The sequence below is a fragment of the Ailuropoda melanoleuca genome, chromosome X, assembly GCF_002007445.2.
Source record: "Ailuropoda melanoleuca isolate Jingjing chromosome X, ASM200744v2, whole genome shotgun sequence".
Taxonomy (NCBI): Eukaryota; Metazoa; Chordata; class Mammalia; order Carnivora; family Ursidae; genus Ailuropoda; species Ailuropoda melanoleuca.
In genome coordinates, this window is record NC_048238.1 from 81,139,354 (window position 1) to 81,153,123 (window position 13,770).

Consider the following 13,770-nt stretch of genomic DNA (forward strand, 5'->3'; position numbering starts at 1 on the left):
TTAGGGCTCAGAGAGGCAAAAGGAGGTGGAGAGAATGATTTGGGGGATTCATCAATCTGACTTCTAGAATGATCATCCCCGCTATAGAATTTCCCAGAGTGGAAGTGAAATATGCCAGTTTTTTTGGCCTGATCGCATAGTCACCAAGCCAGATTTCCTCTATCGATGCTGGGAAAGAGATGGAGAGGGTGCTTTAAATAAAGGATACAAGCTGTATGGTCATTGGAAAGTAGTATATCCCTATTGTAAAATAATTCAGTAGCAGTCAAGATGGTATATCAGATCTGTGAGAATTTTTAAAAGATTTTGTTTATTTATGTATGTATTTTAGAGACAGAAAGAGAGCGTGAGTTGGGGGGGGGACAAAGGGAGAGTGGCAAACTGTAGGAAAGTAAATATATGGAGAAAACTTATAGAAGATAGGAATTATTTATTAAGATTTATTATGTAGATTCCTCTTGGTGTCCATCTCTGGGCTGGTGACAGTCTAGAGCTCTGTCAGTCATTAAGAGTTCTGTCCGTTAGGGTAAAGGAAAGAAAGACACAACTTCATATCATGCTTTCAGGCAAATAAGGGGGAGGACAGAGAGTTTTTCTTATATCTGTTTCTGCTCAATTGTCTCTAGCTCGAAATGATCTTTAGCCAAAGTGGCCTATTTTGGAGTGGCATATGATAATACCCTACCTAATCAATTTGAGTCAGAGAAGTAGGGGGAAATGCCAGATCAGTTCAATGAATGTGAATAAAAACTAAAGACAAGGATCAATTTTTTTATTTTTCTACCTGTTGGGCTACATGGCGCTGAGATGCTGTTTGGTAGAACTCAGGTGCCTTCTGTGAGATCCTGGTCTGAACATGAAGCGAGGCCTGCAGATGCCTTTGGGGCAAAGGGAAATTGGAACTCTTCCCTCTCCTTCTGTTCTTGGGACCAGATTCAGCTGGAAACAACTGGTCTAAGGAATGTACTGAATCAGACATCTACTCATTTCACCACATGGATTCCACCTTGTTAATTGATTTAATATCCCTCTCAGTTACTCTCTATATGATGCCTAAGCAGACAGTTAATTTGATGCAAATAATCACTCACTTGGCCATTTTACTCCATTTTTAGGCTGGTTTCTGCAAAATGAATAACTGATTGTTAGCTCTTTTTCACTTGCTTTCATCCTGATGTTCTTGTTCTCATTATACTGGAAACTAAAGAGATGCACAAAGAGAATCTGGAAAGACATATCAATAATGAGCAATCTTCTTAACCATTCTTCTTTCAGGGATGCCCAGGTTTGGAAAAATACAGTGGCAATTAAAGTAAGGCTTCCCTATGGGTAAGTGAAATGAAAAAGATTGGTGTTAAGTATATATGTGGATAACTCTGTGTGTGTGTGTGTGTGTGTGTGTGTGTGTTTGCAGCACGCAAACTTGAATTTGGGAGAAATGGAAATGCTATCGGTCTGGATAGGGACACAGGTGGCTGGGGTGAGGGAAATTAAAATGACCCTGAAAAACTTAAACTGAAAAAGAGGGCCCCCACACATTTAATTATTCCAAGATCTACACCTCTAATCCTCACCTTTAGCTTCAGGGCATTATATCCTGACTTTTGCATTTAAGAATTCCTGTTCTCCTTCAAAGCCTTATCTGTGTGTATGGGGGGCGGTGAGAGGGACAAATAAGATTTTTTTTCTGAACCCTGTATCCTTCTAGCAGAGGAGAAAGTCCTCTCAAGAACATCTTTTTTTTTTTTTCAACCTGATCGTTTAAATTTTACTGTTAAGTAATCTCATGATAAATAATAGGTATTCACTAGAAAAAAATTAAAGTGATTTACCATTGTTTAATTCTGCTAGCCAAGCTGCACTTGCCCTGAAGAGCTGCATAATTTATTCAAATGACCTGAGGCTTTTAAAGTCAATCTTCCTGCAGAAAAATTACCCCCTGTCCCCAGGAGAGTGAATTTGTTTTGTGTTGTACTGCTTCCTATGGCTGACATTTATTTGACTCTCAAGTGTATTTACATTGTTGGCTTAACTTGATTAAGCACCAATAATATGCTGTATTTCTTGTTTCAAGTGGTGTCAATATTATTGTTATTCCTTTAAAAAAAAAGACTTTTTCCCCTTAATTCCCTGCAGTTGCAAAGTTTTTCTTTGAGTTGTGAAAATTTTTGCTTCTAAAATTATGAGGAAGCCGAGTAAATGTTCTTTTAATCTTCTGGGAAATGTGTGCCTCTTTAAACTTTATTTACGTCAGAACTTACTGTAATGAAGGACAAAAGCTCTAGACAAGGTCCCCTGCTCCTTGGGGGTGTTCAAGGCTAGGTCTCCCAGAGGCGAGCCTAAAGTTTGTTCTCCAATGTTTATAGCTTACCTCCTGGCTATTTCTTTGCAACCGGCCCGAGAGGGGGCTAGAAATAGAGCAGAGTGGGAATCTGACCCATCGTGACCACTCAGGGGGCTCTGGCCTAGAAAATTCCCCTGTATGTGGCAAAAACAAACATTAGAAATGGAGGGAGAAAGTAGACTTAAACAAAGGGTGAAACCAGTTCCCATGTCATCTCTCCTGCCGATAACCATATGTGCCCGCTCATTCGTTTCCCAGACATCAGTGCTCCATCATTTGGACAGAGCCTCCACCTGAATCCGTCCAGAGCGTAGGAAACAAATATTTTGAAACGTAACACAACGGTGTTTGTGTATCGTAGGAGCATTTCCTCAATGCGCAAACACAGTCTAACCGAAAGGCTCACCAAGATGGTAGATGTGCGAACCTTTGAATCCTACTGTATTTTTCAGGCAAGGGTGACCTCTTCCTTCTGGTCCCATGTGCCACAGGGTTGACCGCAATATGGGGAATAAAATTAAGACAAATAAGTTCTCCTACCTAACAATCCTTCAAACTCTTTCCCCCTCCTTTAGTGTTTTTGTGACAGCTTGTGAATGATCGGCTGTGGCTTTTTGAAAATGTCGCATGTTTTCTTTTTGCCAGGACAAAGAACGAGAGGAAAGGGCCAGCAAGAGCTCCCTCCTGTAACGTGGAGGTTAAGAGCGTGGACTCTGTCACGAGATTGCCTCGGTTAAAATTCAGATGTCCTCCATTTAATAGCTATGTGACCTCAGGCAAGTCATTAAAACTCTGTGAGCCCTCGCTTCCCCATTTGGAAAATGGAGGTAATAGCAAAACTTTACAATTGCATCTACCATATGGGGAACACGGTTTCAGGCACTTCAAATGTATTAGCTCGTTTAATTTTGATAACTCTGTGATGTAGGTAATTAACATCATCCCCATTTCTCAGATGGGAAAACTGAGACACGGAAAAGGAAAGTAAAGTGGCCAAGGTCATAGGATAAGGAAGTGGGTATAGCTGAGCTTGTGGAGCCTGGCAGTTGTATCCTAGAGGCCACGTACAGACCAGTACATTCCATTGGCTCTCTCTGAAATTACTGAGCCCTCAGCGCAGTGTTTGGCACTTAGAATTTATTGTTGGCTGTTAGTCTCACTGCCGTTACCTGTTCTGATCTTTCTTTCTTTTGTCACTCTTGCTGCCATGGGAGCGATTTGTAAGGTTGGTCACCCCCACTGCCAACAAAAAGAAAAACCAACAGTGATCTGAGCTGTGGTGGTTGCCCGATCCCTCTTCACATTTGTGTGTTTTGTGTTTAAACCACAAACAGGACAGGGACCTATGAAAGGAGGCACTATTTGTTAATACCTCTTTTCGAAGACATGAAAATTATATCCCTCCTATCAACACCTCTCCAGCAACCAGCCAACAAAAATTGCTTGAAGCAAAGGGAGAAGTTTTAGAAAGTTTAGACTTTGAGTAAAGTTGCTACTGTTCTTTAATGAACAGAGGTAAAAATCTCAAAAAGTAATGAAGGTGGTAACACATATTGGTGGACAAAGGCGCTGCTACTAGAATAAATTCTCTCTTCTCCACTCCTTAACTCGCCTCAGAATGCCAGTATCGGGGAAAAGGAAGGAGAAAATTCTGCAAATAATTATATTCTTCTTTTAAAGTAAGCCACTGATTTCAAAATTCTCTAACACATTTGTGGAAACTTCATTTTTTTGTTTGAGATTTATTTGAATGAGCTGTTATGATTGGAGACAGTGAGAATTTCAGATTAATGTTTTGCAGCCAAAAAAAAAAAAACCCTCTCTGGAAAGCTGGCAAGTGTTCATAAGTCAGCCCTAGAATTATGTAGGTTGAAGGCTCCCAGTGGACAGACCGAACATATAAGAAGGAAACCAGGGATCTAGTGTTATTACGTCCCTGCGTCTAAGGGAACGAATAAGCACAGAATTAAAAGCATTCTTCAGCCTGAATTTTTAAGGTAGGTCTGCACAATTTCTATATACTGTATTTGGAGAGTAGAACATACATTAAGTGAAAGTATTTTTTATGCATGAACTTTCCCTTTTTCCTGTATTTTAACACTGTATTTTGCAAAACTCCTAAATTCTTTTACTGCTATTTCTCTTACAGGGGTGCACTTAGGAACTAGGCAAGCTGATTTATGATAACTAAGTTTTAAACTCCAACGACCAGTAAGTCTTCAAGTGGGTTTATTTGAGATTCTTTCATGTTACTTTGTTAGGTCAAGATGATGAGAGAATGAGCTTTAGGCAAAGATGATAACTTTGCTGTTTACTAGCAGATTCTTTGGTGATTGCGGCTTTCATTGAGTAGTTTGTATGTATTTTGAAACTATCAAAAATAATAGTCTTTCCTTTACTGTGTTTATCTTCAGCTAATTCTCTTTTGTTTTAAAGTAATGCTGCTCCTAAAAACAAAACAAAACAAAACAAAACAAAACAAAACAACAAAACCCAGTATCACAAAAACCCGAGCACTGATTATAACATTTGAGAGCCATGTAGCACTGTTCCTATTTTGTTGTGTTAAAACTGAAATGATAGCAAAGGAAAAATGATACAATTAGCTCATGATTCATCATTGATGTTCAATTCTTATTTCATTGAGTAATCAAAACTATTTCTACTTGACTTTAAATCAGATTTGGCTGTTTTCTTTCTTGTTCTTTTCCTAATTGAAAAAGAAAATGGATTTCCTTTTAAGCAGATGAAACATCTAGATCGAAAACTAATAGTCTCTATTAAAATGTGAACAGGGGGTCTTTTAGAAATATGTACATACTCCAGAGCTCCCTGTTAATGATATTATTATTGTGAAAACAATGGAAAAGTAGAAGTAAAGGAATTCGTTTTAAATTAGTGAAAACCAACCCTACCCCCCATCTCAATATGTTCCTTTTGCATATTCTCTTTCAGTCTTTTGTGCGCTTACTTATTTTTATAAGTAACATAAGCTATGGAAAAAATAATTAGTTACTTGAATAAGGCATTTCTCTATGCAATATCGGGCAGCACTGTGGTTTCTAGAAAGTATACAGCCTGAGATATGTGCTCAAGTGTTTTTGAAATATTAACTTTTCTTATTTCTTGATTCCTTCTTATTTGTTTCCCCCTATTTCTTACCCAGGCTAACCTTTTGGACTATTGATTTTCTTTAAGCCTTTTGAAAATATGATAGGAACGATGGGCAAAATAGAGTTTTGTTCAGCATTTTCGGTCCCTGAGGCTGAAATGTCTTACCTGCTTGGTGCTGTTGAAGAAATTTCTTTTTCTTCCTCAAGAAGCAAAATCCACTCTTATTTCACAAGGCATGGCTGTGCTTCCCAGTGTTTTCTACAATCTATAATCACCCACCTTTTTTTTTTTTTTTTGCTTTCGACAAACTTTCAAAATGCTAATGATTTAATGATCCCCTACACTCTGTGTGTGTTCTGAGAGTTCCATTCTTTTTTAAATTGTCACAGAAGGTGTAAGAAGTAGGAGTTCCCCAGCTTGCAATATGAAGAACAACGTCACCCTTGCCACCATCAGCAAAAACGTTACCAACAGCCTTCACTTCGGACTTGTGAACATCATTGGCAACGAGTCGACCTTTAACTGCTCGCATAAGCCGTCAGATAAGCATTTAGATGCAATTCCTATCCTCTACTATATTATTTTCGTGATTGGATTTCTTGTCAATACCATTGTGGTTACACTGTTCTGTTGTCAAAAGGGTCCTAAAAAGGTTTCCAGCATTTACATCTTCAACCTGGCTGTGGCTGACTTGCTGCTTTTGGCTACTCTTCCTCTCTGGGCAACCTATTATTCTTACAGATATGACTGGCTCTTTGGACCTGTGATGTGCAAAGTGTTTGGCTCTTTCCTGACCCTGAACATGTTTGCAAGCATTTTTTTTATCACCTGCATGAGCGTAGATAGGTACCAGTCTGTTATCTATCCCTTTCTGTCTCAAAGAAGAAATCCTTGGCAAGCGTCTTATATCGTTCCCCTTGTTTGGTGTATGGCCTGTCTGTCCTCGTTGCCCACGTTCTATTTCCGAGATGTCCGAACCATTGAGTATTTAGGAGTGAACGCCTGCATTATGGCCTTCCCACCTGAGAAATATGCCCAATGGTCAGCTGGGATTGCCTTAATGAAAAATATCCTTGGTTTTATTATCCCTTTAATATTCATAGCCACATGCTATTTCGGAATCAGAAAACACTTACTGAAGACCAATAGCTACGGGAAGAACAGAATAACTCGCGACCAAGTCCTGAAGATGGCAGCTGCTGTTGTCCTGGCGTTCATCATCTGTTGGCTTCCCTTCCACGTTCTGACCTTCCTGGATGCGCTGGCCTGGATGGGTGTCATTAATAGCTGTGAAGTGATAGCTGTCATTGACCTGGCACTTCCTTTTGCCATCCTCCTGGGATTCACCAACAGCTGCATTAATCCCTTTCTGTATTGTTTCGTTGGTAACCGCTTCCAACAGAAGCTCCGCCGTGTGTTCAGGGTTCCAATTACTTGGCTCCAAGGCAAGCGAGAGAGTGTGTCGTGCCGAAAAAACAGCTCCCTTAGAGAAATGGAGACCTTTGTGTCTTAAACACGGGAGTGGAAAGCATGTTCACAACACGGCTACTTGGTTCGAGGGCCCCTTGAATGATCGTTGAATGCCTTTAGTCCAGGAGTAAGTTTCTCCCTTCATGTAATCTTTTCTCCCTCTTCGAGCTAGAACAGGAAGCCCAATGTCACTCTGAGTGTGACCCAGTGACTTTCAGGAACTGCCCGTTTCCTTCAGTTTCTGGGTATAAGACGGCCATGGGGAGGACAGAACCGTAACTTAGAAGTCACTGAGGAGTTATCTCAAATGATTATTAATAGCAAATTGTGACTGGTGATTGGGGGTTTCTGATTTCTCCTTGACAGATGCCGAAGTTGTTGTTGTTGTTTTTAAACTGGTTTTTATATCCATTTTCATCAGGTTTTCCTCTCGAACCAAGGCCAGTTTTTTTTTTTTAACTCATTGCATTATTTACAAGACATCATGCTAAGAAACACAAGCATTTCTAAGTGAAGTGTACTACAGTAGATTGGTACTGAATTATTCAGGCTCTAGGCATATGTCTTCTACTTAAAGATATTATAAATAATAACTTTTTACATTTTACTTGAGCACAGGTTGGTATTTAAGATATAGCTACATATCGAGTAGGGCTAGGAATGTAGATTAGATCACCTGTACTCCTGCATTTATCTTATTTTTACAGTTATAGGAAGTAGAATATATAATAACATAGATTTGAGATTAACAAATATTTGAGTGTTCACTAAACTCTGAATACATGCTCTTTAGAACTTTCTATCCATTTTAACTGTTGTTTGAAGATTTCTATGTTCTCTGACAGTTTTTTGAAAACAGTAACTAAACACTGTGTCTTGTGTTATAAAATGCAAAGGTCACTTTTTACATCCTTGACCTTTTGGTGCTTTGATATATAGGAAGTTGACTTGACTTTCATTATTGATGCTTTGGTTCTGGGTTGCTTCCCAAAATATCTGGAGGGCTTCTTTAACTCTTTAGTTTGTAATAAACCTTTAACAAGCATGGGAAAAAGTTATGCCAGAATGGAGTTTTGATACCCAGGGAGACAAAGAGATCCAGCAAATGACAACTTTGTTGTCACACAAACAAACCTGTTGGGGCAGTGCGATGTGTCTTTGAAGGTCGAGACCATGGGGTAGTCTGAACCTATACCTGTGACTTCTGTTTCTTCCAGATTTTATAGGATTCTGTGGCCCTCTCTTAAATCAATCACTGGTCCATGGATCTCCTTTTCCACACTATTAGGACTCCTGCCGGAGAAGTACCTAAAACTGGCTGAGTTACCTAGAGTTTACTTAGAGTATGAGTCCTAATTTTAGAAGTTAGACATTTCATTCTGCACCAGCCCCACCTTATACCAGGTTATCTAGGACCTTCCTAGACCAATGCTGACCTCTGAAGTAGAAATAGGTTTCAAAGACGTGTGTCTGTCAGGTTCCAGGGCTATAGATTAAAGAAGTCTCTCATCTCTACTTTCGGGGAATACCTGGGAATGCCTAATTTCATGTAATCTATTATTATCAACAAAATAAATAGCTAAATGTGTAACCGATTCTATCTTCATATTTTAAGTAATTTTGTAAAACATCGCATATAAATAAAATCTTTAATTGGAAGATCATGTGTACTTACTTTAAAAAAATATATTTATTTATTTTAGAGAGAGAGAAGGGAGAAGGGGCAGAGGGAGAGGGAAAGAATCCCAAGCAGACTCCACACTGAGCATGGAGCCCGAGGTGGGGCTCCATCTCACGACCCTGAGATCATGACCTGAGGTGAAATCAAGAGTCGGATGCTTCACCAACTGAGCCACCCAGGTGCCCTGTACTTACTTTTTAAAAAAAATTTTGACTACTCCCAAGTATAGATTCTCACCTTTTGTTGTATCTGTATCCTCCTTACAATCCCTACTACACTTTATCGTTTTAGTCCCCATCATTCCTTATCTGAATTCTTCATGTACTCTTCTAAGTCTCTCTCTCTTCAGTCCTCAACCGTAATTTCTTATTAATTATGAAAAGAAAGTCCAGATTGTCTATCAGCAAGACCATAAGAGATCTGATCCTTCCCAGCTTCCCTGGCTTTTTCTCGCTCTGCCATCTCTCCCTTATACTCTATGTTCAGTCGTCACAAATGACTAGCTGCTTTTTTAAGGCCTAATGTCCTTTCATGCCCCTCTGCCTTTGTTCACACAACTCTGTCTCTCTGAACACCCCTCCAATCATTCTCACCCCCAGGATCCTTCATTCAGCTGTTGAACACCTACTCAGCCTTTATCATTCTGCTCATGTCAATTCCTTTACCACAATAATATTTATTATACTAATTATAATACAGCCCCCCTCCCCTGGGAGCTCCCTCAATAAAGAGAATTTCTTCTCTAGTTCTTGGGATGTTAAGCCTGGCTTCCGCTTCCATAGGAGGCCAGTATTGAGCCCGAAGTGGTTCTCTGAGGCTTGGACTTTCCTGGGACTAAGAAGAAATGTCAGTTGAAAAGGTGGTGCATGAACATATGAACTCTGACTGCAGAAATGCACGAAGGTATAAATGCCCTCTTTTCTCTTTGCAAATGTAAATTTCAGGTAAGTGTCTCAGACAGCAAATGAAACTATCCTTCTCATTTGGCCATATTTCCAGGTGTTACCTAATCCCCTTCCTTTTTCTATGGGCCCTCCTTTATGCACCTTACCTACACAATGCCTAAGAGGCTCTTAATCATAACAACAATAGCTACTATTAGGTGAGCATTATATGCTCTACACTATTACATATATTTTTAAGAATTATCCCATTTTATTCCCACAATGACAATTATTCTCATTTTACAAATGAGGACACTGAGGCACAAATGAGTCCCTACTAATCTTGAAATTTGGCTCTGCCAGCTGAGCTGAATAATCCCAGTCAGCGGTATTTAGTAGTTTAAATATGGATCCTAAGCTACCAAGCGGGTATTTCAGAGATGGTCTTGTGCAGTCCTTAACCCTTCCCTCCCAACCTCATTGCTTGGACATCCCTGACCACAGCAGTCCAAGAACTCTGGGCAGGTGGCATATTTGCACCTATGGAGAAAAGGAGAGGAGGCAGGTGGATGAAGTTTTCTCCCTTGTTCTCCACTGCCCTTTCCCTGTGCTCCATGCTGTACAGAATTGCATGAAGTAACCACTATCCCCTGCTGCCCCCGCTACCCCACACACAAAGCAAGACAGTCACCTCAAACATTTCTTTTGAGCAACAAAAAAACCTTCAGCTCCATGAAATGAGATTATATGGGGTTACCAGAGAAATGAATCTCTTGCAATTTGCAGAAGGAATATGCATTTTTATTATGGAAAGGGAAGTATTAATTCTTCCTACACTTTATGTCCCTAAATTAAGTCTACTAAATAGAATGTCTTGGAAAAATCCCTTTTTTTCCTGATCTTTTGAGGTCTGCATCTACATGAGAGACGTTCTGAAGGAAAGCACACTGTATTTTGACTTCTTTTTTCCCCATAAGGACCCAAGAGTGGGAAACTGTTTGGTGGCCTTACGTATTAACAAAAGAAAATTCCAAAATCGACAAGTTGAATTAACCATGTGTTGACAGAAACAAGAAAGGGTTGAGGTAGTGAGGAAAGTGTAGCACTTAATTATTTGTTAATTCCTAGATAAACTGTATCAGCAATAATGAGTCACATAAAATAACAGAAATTTGCATGCCATCACTAAAAATAATCACTTCCTTTGCAAAAGACCAGTGGCATATAGCTGAGTTGACTAGCCTTCTACGCATTCATGCTCACTTGCACAAACATACCTATGAAGGGTTAACATCCTCAGAAAGAAAATTCTTCTGGGATGAGAGAATTCTTTTCAAAATTAGAAATAATTGGTATGGATTTCTTATTAATAATCAATATTTTTCATTATTGAAAAATGTACCTATATAGATTAAAAATTAGCCATGGAGATAATCACTGTTAGTACCATGGGGTAAGATTACAGCTATAAATATAGACATATATATGATATATATATGTGATATCATACATATATATGTGATATGATATATATACTATTTATTTTTTTTATCTCTTTCTCGGTATCCATATTTCTTTCTCTTTTCATTTATTATCTATTGGATATAGCCTTCATCACCCCATGGTACATTTCTTTTTAATATTTAAAATATTCTGACCCCAAGCTCCTACCTGGTTTACTAGAAAATATTCTTTCTCTAACTTTAAGTCCTCTTTTCTTATGATAAGCCCCAAATCCTCAAACCTGTAAGCAATCCAAGAGATTATACCTGGTTACTATTGCCTAGTGGGGGAAAATAGTGGAAAACCTGATAGACCACTGGCCCACTTTCTGCCGTTGTTGCTGCTGCGTTTATCAGTTGGAGCACACGAGAACAGATGGTTCGGTAGTCTGGTGCAGACTCCTGTCCACTTCAAGGCCTTTCTAAGTGATCTATGCACAAGCTATCGGATAGAGTGTAGGAGAGAGAAAAAGGAAGCCCCTCTCCCCAGTGTTACACTCTCCTATAGCTGATGCAGGCCACAGTAGACAAGGTCTCAAATGCATCTCCATTAGTTTTGGCATCTCCATGGAGAGGGAGGGATCAGCAGAAATCTAGCAGAAGGAACGGGTCATCCCAGGAACCAGTCCTCCCTTTTCTTAAATGAAGCTCTTCCATGCAGCTGGATCATGGTTCAAACTCCTTCTCAGTAAAAACAAGTATTCCCGGTTGGGAGAGGGAATAGGTAGTAGGGCTGATGTTGCTTCTTGATTGATGACACTAGAAAGCAACACCTCCATGCATTCGATATACCATAATAACTTTGAACTTCTTAGAAAAATAGGGCCTAGTACTAAATTTCCTTTTTTCTCAAAAGGCCCCTTTGCCAAGTGCCTCTTCCCCAAATCCCCAAGCTCAATACGCCAATATGTATGAGATACAGTTGACATAGGTCCATCGGCCTAAAAAGTTGGAACCACCAGATTGCCAAACCCCCAAATTCCCAGTTCTAGCCTTCTCTTTACATAATGGATCCCTGCTTACTCTACATTCATTACCATTGAAGTGATCATTCCCATAACAAAAAAATCAACAGTGTCTCTTGATGTCTTAACAACTCGAAATATTTGTGGATAATAATTTGAAATGGTCTCTCTGGGTATGTTAATATCTATTGTTCTGTACTGAATTGTGTCTCCTTAAAATTCATATGTCGAAATGAAATGTCATTGTATTTGGAGATAGAGCTTTTAGGAAATATTTAAGGTTAAATGAAGTCATAGGGATGGCATCTTAACCCAGTAGGACTGGGTGCCTTCTAAGAAGAGGTAGATACTTCCTTCTCTCCCCACTGGAAAAAGTCCTGTGAACACACAGTGAAAAGACAGCTGTCTACAAGCCAGGAAGAGAGCACTCATCAGAACTCAACCATACTGTCACCCTGACCTTGGACTTACTGCCTCCAGAGCTATGAGAAAATAAATTTCTGTTGTTTAAACCACCAAGTCTATAATATTTTGTTATGGCAGCCCCAGCAGACTACTATGGATCTTGGTCCTGAAAGTGGTTCTAGAGGAGAGCAATTTTAAGGAAGAGTTTTCTTTCTTTTTTTTTTTTTAAAGATTTTATTTATTTATTTGACAGAGAGAGAGAGAGACAGCCAGCGAGAGAGGGAACACAGCAGGGGGAGTGGGAGAGGAAGAAGCAGGCTCCTAGCGGAGGAGCCCGATGTGGGGCTCGATGTGGGGCTCGATCCCATAACGCTGGGATCCCGCCCTGAGCCGAAGGCAGACGCTTAACCGCTGTGCCACCCAGGGGCCCCAAGGAAGAGTTTTCTGAATTGTCTCTCTAATCTGATTAGTTTTAAATCGCTCTATTTCTAGTAGTAAAGAGATTGACTAGTTGCTCCTAATGTTGCTGGACAAAGCGGGGAAAGAAAAGGATGAACTCAGAGATTTGAATTACCAGTTCAAGTCCTGCATAAATCACTTCCAAGCTTCTGTGTGTGCCTTGAAGGAAATCTTTAGGTCTTGTAGCCTCAGGATTGAGACTGTTGAAAATCAAATGCAGAATCTCTTTTTACAATTGGCTGAATTACAATGCAAATTGAACTCCCAGGTCACCAGGTGTCTGTGGTTAAAGTTAGAGCATCGATTGGGAAAGAACAGGATCCTGTAAGTTGAAATGGGGATGTGTGGCCTGACCCTAATGAAACTGAGAACATTGAACCCTAAATTCTGATGAATATTCCTTGCCAGTGGAGGAGGCTTTTCCACCCCCAGGGGTGGCAGCCTTTCTACCCCCACTTGAGGGGATTAATCCTGCATTGCCTGAGAAAATGATAATGGTCTCTCCTAAGGTTGTTGCCATGCAGAAGAATTCGGAGTCCCCTCAGGACCCACACCATCACCCCTGTTAGCTTTTAGATCTATAACTAGATTCAAGTTCCAGCAGGCCCCTGAAGGTGAGGCCCCTAAAGTTTGACCCCAGGGGGGTATACTACACTCCAGTAGAGATACTTGAGTTTTCTAACTTACGCAGACAGAAATCTGGGGAAAATGTGTGTGAGTAAGTATTAAGGGTGTGGGATAGTGGTAGAAGAAACATAAAGTTGGATCAGGCCAAATTGATATTTGTTCACTGTTCAGCTTCTGCATTTAATGTTTCAGCTTGAGGAGTTAGAAGAGGCTCAAACAAAGAAGAGGCTCTTTGGTTGGTTGGTTGGCTGAACCACGGACCAAAAGGTAGACCAAAGTGAGTAAATTAGAAATGCTGGACCTGCCTTGGTTTAATGCA

At 39.9% G+C, this 13,770-nt stretch overlaps 1 protein-coding gene across 2 annotated transcripts; it reads left to right on the forward strand.

Moving 5' to 3' along the window:
- Positions 1 to 4,218: 4,218 nt before the first annotated feature.
- Positions 4,219 to 8,568, forward strand: AGTR2 (angiotensin II receptor type 2). Of its 2 annotated transcripts, XM_034649724.1 has the most exons (3): positions 4,251 to 4,341; positions 4,494 to 4,555; positions 5,848 to 8,568. In XM_034649724.1, the coding sequence occupies exon 3, from the start codon at positions 5,883 to 5,885 to the stop codon at positions 6,969 to 6,971; it is 1,089 nt and encodes a 362-aa protein (XP_034505615.1). In that variant the 5' UTR covers positions 4,251 to 4,341; positions 4,494 to 4,555; positions 5,848 to 5,882; the 3' UTR covers positions 6,972 to 8,568. The 2 variants fall into 2 exon arrangements, with proteins under 2 accessions (XP_034505617.1, XP_034505615.1); XM_034649726.1 differs by lacking the exon at positions 4,494 to 4,555 and having other exon boundaries at positions 4,219 to 4,341.
- Positions 8,569 to 13,770: the final 5,202 nt, after the last annotated feature.

Coding starts and splice junctions, on each gene's coding strand:
- AGTR2 (XM_034649726.1), top strand. CDS start 5,883: ATGAAGAACAACGTCACCCTTGCCACCATCAGCAAAAACGTTACCAAC.